Raw genomic sequence first — 13,413 nt, 5'->3', positions numbered from 1 at the left:
AAGCCAACATGACCAAGGAAGACCCACACATTCTAGGAGAATATACACACGTCCAAAATAGGTGGCATCATGGTCAAGGAAGGACATGTTTACTTGTCTTTTCTTATGTAAAACTTGAAACCCTAAGGGCATTATGGATATTGTAACATCCTCTCAAAAACTATAAATAGAAGTCTTGGGCTTGGGGTAAAGCATTCAAGCTCTCTCCTCTTCTCTTAATTCGTCCAAACTCTCTCTTAGCTTAAAGACTTTCTCTCTTTTTCTCTTCTTCTTTTCTTCTCCTCTCCCTCTCTTACTTTGCTCGAGGTTCTAATCATGGGATCCTAAATTCAACAACACTAAACTCACACGTCAAAATTGAGGATATATGACTAAGTCAACCAAGCTAGACACAAATCTCCAAGAAAGGCCCAAGTCAAACTAAATCAAATCGAGTCAATTGATGGAATTCAAGCTAAGGAAATACTAACTTTATTGTCGAAAGAGGTTCTTCCCAAGTCAGATAAAGATAGAGACAACGCATGTTGAGAGGGAAAACCATGACACTAGTAAGGGAGTTTCTCAAATTAGCCACTTCAAATTTAAAGAAGTTTTTTTTTTTTTTTTTTTTTTTTGGATTTTTCAGGCATGCAAATTAGCGCCAAATGGCAAACTATTTGTTTTGGATACAATAAAATAGCGACTTTCAGTAGGCTAAATAGTTATACAAAAACTACTGCTATATGACAGATATTCTCTCTCTCTCTCTCTCTTGTTTTAATTGGTCATAGGATTTCTATTTGATGTCAAACTTCTTGGGCAGGTTTTATATTAGATGCATTGGCTGATATAAAAAAATGAGACCCAGCAAGGTTCCTCCTTTATACACTCTAGAAGACATAAAATATGAAGTATTTTCACTCTTGGTCCCTTGATAGAATACTTCATTCAATTCAGTCCTAACACTGTTAATGCTATATTCACCCAAATAATGATTTCAGTGACCAAATACTCTCCAGCAAACCAGACTTTTGATAAGAAACAATAATATAATACATCTGTGGTTCGAATTGTGGGCCTATGTAAGCTCAGAATCATCTTTTCCAAAGTTAAATGTGAGAAAGAACCATGTCTCTAGCACGCCCAAATGTTTAAATTGTCTAGAATTCAAGAATAAGGTGAAACCTTTTCTTTTCTTGACTTTCAGAATTCAATTACATACATGAAAATGGAATATTTTGAAGGGCAGTGATCTGCAGAGTCTACCTGAACAACTAAGTGAGCAAAGACATTGTTAACATTCAATCTAAAGCTGTTTTGTGAAACAGGGAAAAGTAAATTCTTCTATATATATGATGGTTGAGAGGATATGTATTGTACACTAACATGGCAAGTCAGCTGGTTCCTTCACACATAAGATGGCTTACTCAGCTGATCAGCCCGCTGCCTCATCAACAGGGGAACAAAAAAAAATCAAATGTCAGACAAGATTCCCAGGTTTAACAATGTGATACAGCCATTGCAAGCCACCCCAAACACGAGATGCTGCTTTTTCCCCATCCCTCGCCATTTTTTTCAGTTTCCTGCAAAGTGACTTTGCAAGCCACTGTATGCTGCATCCAAGTCCGGATGCATTTCTTCCTTCATAAATTAGAAAGATCTTAACTTAGTAAAGACGCCCCCGACAGTTTGAAGCACCACAATGACAAAGGCATCCTTCGCCTGGAAGCAACTTATAGTGGTAATCATATGCCAGTTCCTCCCCCTTTGCAATCTGCCCATTGAACCCAATATTATCATATAAGCAAGAGCTATCAGAAAAGGAGAGAGAGGTACAGAGAGAGAGAGAGAGAGAGAGAGAGAGAGAGGGTTAGGGTTACATCTTGGTTTGCATAGAGCCCAATATGTGCAAGCTGGCAATCCATGCTCTCGACTAAAACTTGGTAGTTGACAAGATTAGGGAAGCAACTACCACAAGCACGAAACATAATCAATCAATAACAGAACCTTTTCTTTATAACGGTAAGAAACAGAAATCCTACACCTCAGGTAGAAGTGTTAACAAAATTACAATAAAGGAATTCACAAAACTGTCATCCAACACTATGTACATCACAAAGAAAGATGTTCTCAGCAAGTATATAGCCAATGTACCTGTGATTAATGAACCGGGCAACATTACCATATTTTGTGGCATCAATCACATATGGCACAGACCCCTCGTTCATGCCTCCCATGTCATCTATATGAGCATCAATGTCATACAAATAGCTGCACCCCTCATGATCATACCTGCCATGTTGTATCAAGTCCTCTTCAGCATAAACCTAATGCCAAGCAAGAAATGTTCAAAAGAAAAAGAGAACTCATTGAGGCAAAGACAAACCTTTGGCCCCGCCTATCTGCCTCTTGGTCATTTAATACCTCCCCGATGTACTCGCATACAAATGTGCCACGTGGGATTGCTTCACCTGCTCTGACTGCCCAACCCTGTTAAATCAGAAAGCATAAGTCTCTAAGGTTGAACGATAGTAATTTATCCACATAGGGAACACATGAAGAAGACGAGCATAAAACCCTCAGAAAACCAAACAGGTGAGCTCACCTTCTTCTTTGTCTTGAAGATTTCCAATTTTAATCGCACCCCATTCTGCAAAACTCTATTCCGACAAGTTCTATCACAGCAGCACATGGAATTGCACTCATATACCAGGTAACCCTCCTGCAAGATTTAACTGATATGAGCTTAAAGAAAAAATTAATATTTTTTTCTTATTTTAAAACATAAAGAATAACCAACTTAGAAAGACTGGCCAAAGCAGGCCAACATTGAACACAAGAAAGCACTTGGAAACAAAAAATGGCACCAACACTGCTTGTGGGTGAATAACAAAAACCATTACCTCTAATATAATACGGCCCACTTCATCATATGGAAACCTCCCATGCATAGGCTTCCCAAGTATATCTTTTGCACTCTCATAATCATTATCGAAGAGATAGACATGGTCACAAGTTTCTGGAGAACAATTTGGGTGTGGGCATGCACATCCCAATTGTGAACTCTGTAAATAATAACATATTAATAGAAATTAATTCAAGCCAAAGATTTATATTCAAATAGATTGTTTAAACATGTATTACCTTTGTATCAAGACCAAGGGATGGATCAAGCAACCTGTCCGTGACATAAGTGAAGCCTTCCCAAGGCAAGGACCAGTTAGGTTTTTGTCCGTTTAAGTCAGGCTGAAGGTCTAAATCCTCATCAACTACACAAGCCACTGGTGTGCGTTCTCGTCCAAAGCTTATATCTTCACATAAAATAGTAAATTTTCTCAGTGGCTTCTCCAAATGCTTTGAAGTGATAACATGGTGATACTCTTCCATTTCCCATTCACCAACAGAATCTGCATGTTCTGCACTACATTCCTTATATGGGGTTTCTGGAATGCTATCTGGAAGGTTATTTAAAGGAAAAAAACCATCAGGTTGTGCAACTTGTATGCATCCTTGGGGACAGATGAAACCCTCACGATGCCACTCCACCTGAATATTGAGCTCACTACAAAGTTTAGCAGCCTTCAGATATAGACGGTCAGGCAAGACACCAAATGTCTGCTCTAACACACTAAGGAGGGCCACCTTACAGCAAGCAGATCGAGCAACAGAGAGTATCTCAAGATTAGTAGGCCTAGGTTTAGTTTGCTTAATATCCTTGAACAGGACTTCTGCTACAGAAGAGCACTGAGATTCAATAGACCTCTCAAAAGCCGCTACTTCAGATACCTGAGTCAGCAACTTCAGACCTGATGAGCTCAATGAGTTGGTACCTTGTAATTGTTTCTTCAAAGAAAAACTAGAATTGTTTCCAACCGGGAATGCTCCTCCAAGACCTTTCTTGAACCTAGAATGGCCAGATCGGCCAGGTCGCAAGCGAGAAGAAGCACTAAAAAGTGATCGCCTCTTTGGAGGAAAGTGGCTAGTAGCATTGGGGCCCATGTGTGCAGCCTGGTGATGACGCCCAAGATCAGGCAATAGATCAAACTTCAATCCACAAAACCGGCAAATGAATCTCCGGCCTCCGTCTTGGATTTCAACATTATTCTCAGCAGCCGCATTTGTTGGAAAAGGAAGATTTTTGCCAGGCTGAGACAAGGTCATAGGCACGGCTTGTTGAACTGGGACCCTGGTTTGCTGCTCAGAACTGGCTCGGAGCCTGAATTCCATCGAATGAAATGAAAGTACATGAACCCACAACTGTTCGGGATTCACAAAGTGGTCTCCACATGGCATGCATTGAAAGAGTATGCATTGGTCAAGTGATTGTATCTTGTGTTTCTCTTTGACATGTACCTCCAAAACTTTTCTATTGGTAAATGAGTTCATGCAGATTGCACAGCCATACCCTCTGAACAGCCACTGAGCTTCCTTTTTGTGCACATCCATCCAATGGGCTCCAAGGGTTTGATCATCTGGGAAATCTTCTGTACAGATTTTGCATTTAACTATAGCGACGTTCTGGGCCGTATCTTGTGGCTGGACAAGATGCGCCACTGGTTGAGTGACAGCAGATGAACCCTGCCTGCCCTTTTCTACATCAAATCGCCATAACCTTCCAATCTTTTCTTTCTCAAGTAAAACCAACCTCATTAAGTAATCTCCAACACTCAAATCTTTCGACGCTTCAGATAATATCCACTCCATAAGGTGCTCTTTAGAAACTCGATTCCGGCGGTTTAAGGCACTCTTCATAAATCCATAAAGAAGCTCACAGGCTTGATGTAGTTGCACCTTTTGATTTCTAGAAGTGCAGTTTCTGAGAAGATCGAGAAAGTATTCTTTCGAAATTATACGACTCTTCCCATTTCGTGCACGCTTCAGAAAGTTAGGTCGATGTTTCTCACAATATAAAGTGTGCAGCTTTGCTCTCTCCGGACATTGACAATTATTCTCATGACCCCACACAATACAGCGTGGCCACTCTTCAATATATCCTTCCACAGTCGCAGATGATGATGCACCACAATTCTCAATGGGCTTTTCAATAAACCCATTTCTTTCTTGTGGGTCTTCAAATTCAAAAGCTGCATTCAAGTTCCCTGTGAATGGATGTTGATCACCCACTAAAACTATTTCTTTACCAGTGATTACGCCTGGAGTTGTCACATTCTCCCATGAACTGTTACACTCACTGAATTTCCTCTTTAGATCATTCCCTGGTGAAACTGAAGGGTTTCCACTATCCATTTGACTTCCCTGTGGTCGGTGTTTTTTACAGAATAAAGAACCAAAACGGGCCCGATGCTTACATCTCTCACCATGGTTGGTTGTACCTTCACACATGGCATTGGAAAAGGATGGCGGAGTTTCCTCTACCTTTGCAGCTTTCTCAGCATATCTACAGTTCAAATGCACACAGCAGTAGATCTCACCATCATTAGCCCACCTTCCACACTGCCTTCCCTTCGCAGCAATAAAAGCCATACATTGACGATATTTGTTTGTAGCATGGGACCCATGATGAGCCTCAACCAAAACTTTTGTGCCACTCCCTGTGTCCACCGACGGTCCGGCCTCTTCTGTATTATGGGTAAAATCTGGATTCCCTGCTTCCACTACTATCTCAACCCATCCATCACCTCCACCATTTGGGTAATCTGTAAAAGACTCCTCTTTAATCACAACATTTTCAGAGTGCCCACTATTGAAGAATCCAGAATCAATATTGACTTGATCAGTTTCCATATCAACTTGAGGATAATAGGCTTCAGTACGGCGAACTTCTAACTTTGGCCTTTTCCGGCTGACATTGGGCCCACTGCTGGTGGAGGACTCATCACAGTTGGGTAACTCTAATGACTCTCCAGGAGAAGCTAAAGGAGGATGTGAGGTAGAAAACCATTTCAAGACCTCTTGCTTCCATGTCTTCCACTCTGAACCCAACTCGGGCTGGACAGGTGCATCCCAAAGTGATTCAACTTGGTCCCACAGCACCGACTCTACCAATTCCTGATTAAGTATCACAAATGCATCAACAACCAAAGTAATTAATGCTGATTGTAGCCTTTCATAGTTTACAACACTATTCATCACTTATACATTTTCAAAAATGTCATAAATAAATAAATAAATAAATACAAAAGATATAGAAGTATTGTTAGTATGCCTATTGTTAAATTTATGAAAAAGAGAAAAACTTCGTTGACTTGATGTAATCTGAGTACATAAACCCCTATTTATAATAGAGGAAAGTAATAGAGTCCAATTATAATTAAACAACCCTTATCCCTATTCATGTGTCCTTAATAAGGACACATGAAATAATCCCGTGCGAGTCCATCCAGATCTTTCTTTGAATATATAATTCTGTAATATTTTTTTTGGTAGACTTACTCCTACCGTCCTTTATTTGACTTTCACTTACCCCTTTGGCCAAACCCTTTTGAAGCATTGCTTTGGTTGGTCCATTTTATGTATATGGGTGTTTTAAGTTCATTAAGAATTTTTATTGGTACTCGTGGGTCTTTAATCGTTGTCTTGTGAATGACAAGCATTACCCACTTTAGTGATTATTATCACTATATTTGTTTGAAATCCTTTGAGTTTGGTTTCGACTTATGTTTTATCACCCATTTCTACCTTTGAGAGTCGGTGTCCGGTGTTGGGACATCGTGATGGAGGAGCTTATTACTACATCTATGTTATTTGGTTCTAGCTGGGATCACTGTCATTACCTCCCAGCTTGAGGGGGAGTGTCGAAGAGAAAATATGGAAGACTCTTACAGGACTCTCACAATAAGAAGTCTCACAGAGCCAGAACTAATGTGGTGGAGTTTTACAAGAGTCTCACAGAAAGAGGTCTCACAGAAGAATCTTAGTTTAAAGGTGTTTTAGTTATGTTAATTTTCTATTTATGTTGAGTTATTTAATTATGATATGACTTATCTTTAAGTGTTAGAGTTTGGGTGTAATTGGGACAAGGTTTGTTTAATTGTAATTGGACTCTACTACTTAAAAAAATAGTCCCACATAGATTAGTGAGAACAAAGATCTTGAGTTTATTAGTTGGGAAAAAGGTTTCTTAAGATGACTAGTCATTTTGGGATAGGACTTGAACCCAACTTCACACTTATGTCTTCTTTTGAGATCTTCTCATTCAAGTGACCATCAAAGACACAAAAATTAACTAGCCTTCCAAATTGCATTTCCAAAAAAATTGTACCATAATGAAGTATGTCAACATGAGCTCATTTGTATATATCATACAGTATAAAGTTTAGCACATGCATACCACAAAAAAGCCTCATGAAACAATCGAGTTTACACATGTACACCATGGCATTCTCACGATTGGTTTGCAAGAATGTAGAGAACTTCGACACATAAATCTCACTCCTTCAAGAAACCTTCTTAATATAATATTTTTCTGCCTAAATTAAAAGATATGGATAAACTAATTCATGAGAAGGATATTTTTTATGTAAGGGTTTTCCTTTTAACATGTTTTCTTCTCATAAAAGATTCTTTCCCACTAAATTTTAGGTGGAGGAATCATTTTGAGCTCAAGTGATGATTATTTGCCCATATATTAAACCTTTTAACATTGGAACAAGTTAGTTGCCAAGTTCTTCTCTCTCTTTTCTCTTTGATCATTGTTAGCTGCCAAGAATTCATTTGATCAGAGCTCTAGACCTCCTCCACACTTGTTAGATTTGATTCTCACTGAATGTTGAGAATGAGAAAAGCTCATACCCAATGAAGCACATCAATAATAATTCAGTTGTATTGTGTCAAAATTCAATCTTTATATGGCATTCTTGACATAAATGAGAGATACTAATTCCATACAAGTGAAAGGCAGTGCTTATCTATAAAGGAAGCTACAAATAGAGTTATTTCTTTTCCTTAACTAATTTCAGGTGTTAATACTTTTTTGCAGTTAAATTTTCACCCGGCTGTTAGAAAGAAAAGGAGGTCTGCTCTTCCTAACCTTATACAAGCATACATTTTCTTCACTTTTTAAGAGCACGCCCATCCACTTGTATCACACATAAAAAAAAAAATTATCCATCTGCAAAGTCACCGGAAAGAGAAAAACTTTATACACTTTAGAAACAAATGTAATATAGGCTTATAAGTTCACAAACAGGCATGATCTCGTTGGACCTGATTCATCCGGCAGCTCCAGTCTTGTATTTCTAACAGTGGTCCTCATGATAATTCAATAATGAAAAGAAAAACAGATTTCTTTAGCAGAAAGCGAAAACAAAAAGAATTTTGTTTAAACAAAGAATAAAGTGAAAGAAACTGCCAGCAGCAATGAAAATCCTCTGTCTAACATTTGAAGAAGACAACCTTAGAAATCATTTAGTGAGAAAAAAATAATTACCTTCATAAGAGTTTCAACGGATTCGGCAGTTTGGGCATGCTCACAGCAGTTGGCCCAAGTGTCAAATGACTGCTCGAGCCAATCAGGATCGATGTAGGCTGGCAATATCATCTGCTCAGGGAGTAAGCCACATTACTCATTCAGATACTAATTGACTTGCCCCCACAATAACACAATCTAAATGATTGTCACAAATGTTCGAAAAAAGTCAAAGTCAAGTTAAATCTATAGCTGCTTACATCAAACCTAGATCTTCAATATGCAGGGAGCAGGTGTTAAAATTCAAAAAAATCAATGTTTTAAGTGATAAAAACTGATAAGCCTTTTTTTCTACCAAGAAAATTTCAATTGACATAATCTACAAGTTTTACACATAACAGAAGGACTAATAGTCTACAAAAAAATATGTTTGTGCTCAAGATTGAGTTCAATAAAAGTAATAATATATATATGTTAATTTTCACAAAGAACTTCTGGTGAAAAAATTAATTCACCTAAATGCCATTAATTTTTAAGCTAAAGCAACAAAGATTACTAGAAAGCATCCAAGCTACACTAGAGCACATGAATTTACACTATGCAGCTTCAGCAGCATCTTTCCAAGATCAGAATAGGCTTCACAATGGTAGGCCTCCAAAGCAAATTCCTTCCAGGCTGCAACCTGGCGAGCTCTCTCAATTACAGCCTATGTAAGACAGAAGAAATCAATCACAGAAAAAGCAATTGTAAGATGACTAAAAGTAATAATTGAAATGAAAAGTAGCAATGCATACCTCAGTATGCAGTTGGTCACTGACGTTTAACATTGACACGGCAAGTTTTTGCGTGATGTAACGGCGAGGAGTAGTCAAATCTTTCACCATTTCCAGCCCAGTAAAGTGGGTCCCATAAGCAAGTGGCTCTGGTAAGTCACCGATAGGACGGACAAGTAGCATATCTGCCCAAGAATATGTTCTTGTGTTGGGGAAGAAAACAACAAAATACTTCTTTCTGCCATGAGTTGGCCTTGCTTTCACAGTTGCCAAAGGCCAATCAGCCCTTGCACAGCGTATTCCAGCCTGCCACTTCCCTCTCCACTACACTTGAGAAAAAAGTAATTAAGATCAAAACAGAATTTCACAAATTTCCACTAAAGAGTCTCTCAGAATGACACATAATGCAGGGGAAGTTTTTAATACAAAACACAAACTACAGAACTTACCTTGACCCAGAGAGCCACAGACTCATCTTGTTCTTGGAATTCAACATCCAAAGAACTACCATAAGTAACTCTGTTCCTGTTTGGAACATTAATTTCTTCCTTATTCAGGGAGGCAGATTCCTGATATCTGTTCGGTGGATCCAACTTTCCTTGTTCAAACTCATTGAAATCCTTATTACTTCCACCAGGGTACTCTTCCTTCAGCACACAAAGTTTCCCATCTTCCTTGCCAAGAACATTTGATGGCTCAAGAAAACAATTTGCCAACTCCTCTGCTCTCTTATGCTGAACATCTGACACAACATTTTGAGAAGTGTCACAAGATGGTCCAACTTGCAGGATTTCTTTATCATCACTTTGCTTGTCTTTCTGAACTTCTTCTAAGCCTGTAAATATTTTCTCAAGCTCAGTGGAAATATCTGATCTGCCACATTGAACTGTTTGACTAAGTATGGCAGGAAGTTGATTTTCTGGGGGATTTGAACATAGATGAAGTGTTGGGCTTACAGCTTCTTCACTACATCCAACTGTTCCTAATATGGTTGCTTCGAGGTGTGTTCCATTTGGCAAAGCACATGCAATCTGCCCAGAAGACTCAGATATCACAAAATTCACTTGTCTTTCATGGAAATCGTTCAATGGTTCATCTCCAACATAATTTTTCAGGCAATCTAGATGCAGAGAGATTCCATTAAGTAGTTTTCCTTTGGAACTTTGCTGAGAAATGTTAACATCTAGCAACCCATTGCCATTATTGAACTGAACAACAGAAGGTATAGGAGGAGTACAATCTAACCCTGGTGGGGATTGTTCTCTCTTATTCATATCAAGGGGCAGTTCATCGTTTGATCTTTTAATTTGAGGACTATTAACTCGCATCAGTTTGGCTCCTTCCTCATGTTTTTCAGTAGGTTGCTTCACATCGGGGCTTCTTTGGGGACAGTTAGTCTCACCCACATATTGGACTTCAGAGCAAGACAATACCTCCATTGCTCCTCCCTATACACATGAAAATACATAAGCCTCTAACAGTATCCAACTTCTGTCCAAGGTCCCTGTGCATAAAGACAATACAAGCATTAACCTCAACAATGAAGGATAACATATTCCAACTACAAACATTAGCTGATTTTTTATGCTGAGTTTCAGTGAAAAAATCAGTTTATCCCCACCACAAAGCCACTATAAACAGTAGCAGAAATGAAAGAAACAAAGAAAAATACTACCCAGAGTTCATGAAAACAGCAGAAATTCGTGACAGATTACAGAAGAGTTAGATTAACTTCCGACATTGAATAGAACTTTGTAGTTACATGGACTATATGGTCAAATTGACCAAATGCATTAACTTTTCTACAATAATTGCATATATAAAAAATTTCACATGATGCGAGTTTATCCCTCGTGATCATGTGGCAAATTTATTACATTGCAACCAAGTAGGAACCATGTACCTTCCGGTGCTTCAGAGCTTGTTGGAGCTGGTTCACACGGAATAAGGTTTCCTTCTTTTTTCATAAAGGTTACTGTTTAACGAAACAAATATGGTAGTTGATCTAGTCGTCCAACCGAGGGATAATCAATCTACTGAGAAAGGCATAGGTTAAATTTCCGAGCTCCTACCAAGCACTCCTACTGCATTGACAGGTCCAAAATGGTTACTAGTACACTTGCCTGAACCCATGCAGAATAATTCCAACCAGAATAAAAAACGACATCTTCATGCAAAGTTAAAATTCATAAAATGAAAGGCAATGGAGAAAATCAAGGAGGACACTTCAAATTAGCGAACACATCTAATGCATGCAGTAACGTCTACTGTAAAATTTGTAGAAGAATGACGAGTAAAAAAAAGAATAAAGACAATGTACAGATAAAAGCTAGTGACCGTTCGCCCCTAAAAACCTCGAAACACCTCATACAAGGTTCCACCATTCGCCAATCAAAAAACCCAGACGTACGATAACAGTAAACAGGATTCGCACGAATCCAAAAACCGAACACCCGTGCCCAGATCAACCTCCCAAACCCTAATTCAAAGGATATCCACCATGAAAAAGGAGGGTTCCAATCCAAATCACCTTAATCAACCCTCAGGGGAAAAGAAACTCAAATCAAGAGCCAAAAAACATGTTAATTAACCAAACAAGAAAGTCCCGTCACCCCTATTTTCCCCCGTTTCCTCTTCATTTTTTCCTGGAACCCCCGGTGGTTGCTAGGGTACGAGTGCCACCATGACTGTACAAAGTAACAAACATGACATGTCCAGGTCCAGTCACACCAGTAGTAATCGGATTTACCGAAGGGGTTGCGTTGAAACTGAAAAGAGGAAGAGAAAAGAACGTATTCAGGTAATGTACCTCTGTCTTAATGGGTATGAACACAGGGAGCTTTGGACAGAAGATCTTCTCCCATGGTCGATTTTGTTCCTCGTTGTGGTCTGTGCGTGCCCCTTGTGGGTCTCTCTATTCTTTTACCCCAACCCCAACCCCAACCCTTCCTCTAATGCTTACGCGGGTGGTGATCTAAGTAAAGGCTCGCTATTTCCTGACCAGTTTTTCAGATGTGTACAGACACAGAGAAACACAGAAAAAAGTGGAAAATTGATTGGGCCACAGAGAGATGAGATCCGTGGGTGTAGACTAGTCGAAGGGATCGAAGGGCATCCGTTTCGGGCCTTTCTCTCTCTTCACTCGATCCATCCTTTCCACCCTTTTCCTAGGTTTTTGGAAAAATTGCACCTTGGGAAAATCTACCGAGTGAAATGACACTTCTATCTATGGCTTTTGTACGTATTGTCCTTTGTCTCTCATCTTCCGTGTTTTTTTAGAGAAAACGACTTGTGCCACGTTCATGTGTGCGCCAGCGTGTGGAGACCGAGATCGTTGATGAAGTGAGCCTTCCATTCCTTGCTGCGAATGTGGATAAGGAACCTATTTTGCCTAATCGGTACTCTTAGGCCCATCCATAAGCTTTTGTTCTCTTCTCTTCCTTAATGGGCCCTGAAGCTTTGAGCCCTCAAACCAAAAGCAGTCCATTAGGACTACCCATTTGACATTTCTTAAGAGAATTTCAATTTTTTGGTTCATAAGTTTGAAGGAATTTTCATCTTTGCCCATTTGACATTTCTATAAGAGATTCCTCTATCTACACATGGGGAGATGGACAAAATGCGAATGAGAAGCAATTAATAAGGAGAATAATTAACATGCAAATTAGAACAAAAAAAACTACTCCATCTCTAGAAGCCTCCTCTTCTGTTGCTCATACCTCCTATCCACATCTTCTTCGCCCTCTTTGTCTACCTCATGGTCCAAAAAACAGAGTCACATGTTGGAATTCGTAACAGTAAATTTTAATCCAGAATTTACAACATGCTAGAATATTATGATTGAAAACATACCTGGATCCATTCCGTGAATTTCGTCTTCTGATGCGGAATTTACTGTGATAAACGATAAGAACATATGTGGTCTTCCTCAACTAAATCGTTTTATTCCTCAATGGGACTTTCATCTCTCTTCCGAATGGGGAGAAGAAAAACTGTGTGTGATTTAGTATCTTGGGGACCATAACCATGTTGTGTCTCCTTATATAGGGTTCTCATAATTCCCTCTGGTATCTATTCAATTGGCGCATTCCTTAATGGGCTTAACAAAATTAGATCACTTAATTTCAACCCATTCCATTAAAAATAGAAAATATAATTGCATAATAAATATGTTACCCAAATTAGAATAGGAAATGTGAATTTCCTAACAATCTCTCACTTGGGTTACATATCATTCCTGAAACAATTATATCACAAATTCTTGAGGCGCGCATCTGTATACTATTAATAATG

The 13,413-nt window shown here is 39.0% G+C and overlaps 1 protein-coding gene across 4 annotated transcripts; it reads right to left on the bottom strand.

Annotated features, from left to right (window-relative positions):
• Positions 1–1,279: 1,279 nt before the first annotated feature.
• Positions 1,280–12,167, bottom strand: LOC137952968 (histone-lysine N-methyltransferase SUVR5-like). 4 transcript variants are annotated; one of them, XM_068800110.1, is made up of 14 exons: positions 11,930–12,167; positions 11,651–11,807; positions 11,024–11,204; positions 9,570–10,624; positions 9,142–9,444; positions 8,943–9,053; positions 8,369–8,479; positions 3,124–5,988; positions 2,883–3,044; positions 2,585–2,701; positions 2,366–2,469; positions 2,134–2,271; positions 1,860–1,947; positions 1,280–1,753 (listed from the first exon to the last, which is right to left on the bottom strand). In XM_068800110.1, exons 4-14 carry the CDS (start codon positions 10,557–10,559, stop codon positions 1,646–1,648), a joined length of 5,097 nt encoding a protein of 1,698 aa, XP_068656211.1. In that variant the 5' UTR covers positions 10,560–10,624; positions 11,024–11,204; positions 11,651–11,807; positions 11,930–12,167; the 3' UTR covers positions 1,280–1,645. The 4 variants fall into 4 exon arrangements, 3 of the variants coding, with proteins under 3 accessions (XP_068656211.1, XP_068656213.1, XP_068656212.1); XR_011112336.1 differs by having other exon boundaries at positions 1,661–1,753; positions 2,162–2,271; XM_068800112.1 differs by lacking the exon at positions 11,024–11,204.
• Positions 12,168–13,413: the final 1,246 nt, after the last annotated feature.

This window comes from Aristolochia californica, unplaced genomic scaffold (assembly GCF_029961685.1).
Source record: "Aristolochia californica isolate CCGP_79_NKW_82.1479 unplaced genomic scaffold, dmAriCali1.0.hap1 SCAF_16, whole genome shotgun sequence".
NCBI classification, from domain to species: domain Eukaryota; kingdom Viridiplantae; phylum Streptophyta; class Magnoliopsida; order Piperales; family Aristolochiaceae; genus Aristolochia; species Aristolochia californica.
This window is presented reverse-complemented; position numbering and strand designations above follow the sequence as displayed.

Bases quoted from the DNA above. Each gene is read 5' to 3' on its own strand.
- LOC137952968 (XM_068800110.1), bottom strand. From the start codon at position 10,559: ATGGAGGTATTGTCTTGCTCTGAAGTCCAATATGTGGGTGAGACTAAC. The intron at 5,989-8,368 runs GTAATTATTTTT...ATACTTAATCAG, and splicing joins CCGTTGAAACTCTTATGAAG to GAATTGGTAGAGTCGGTGCT. The intron at 3,045-3,123 runs GTAATACATGTT...TATTATTTACAG, and splicing joins CCCTTGGTCTTGATACAAAG to AGTTCACAATTGGGATGTGC.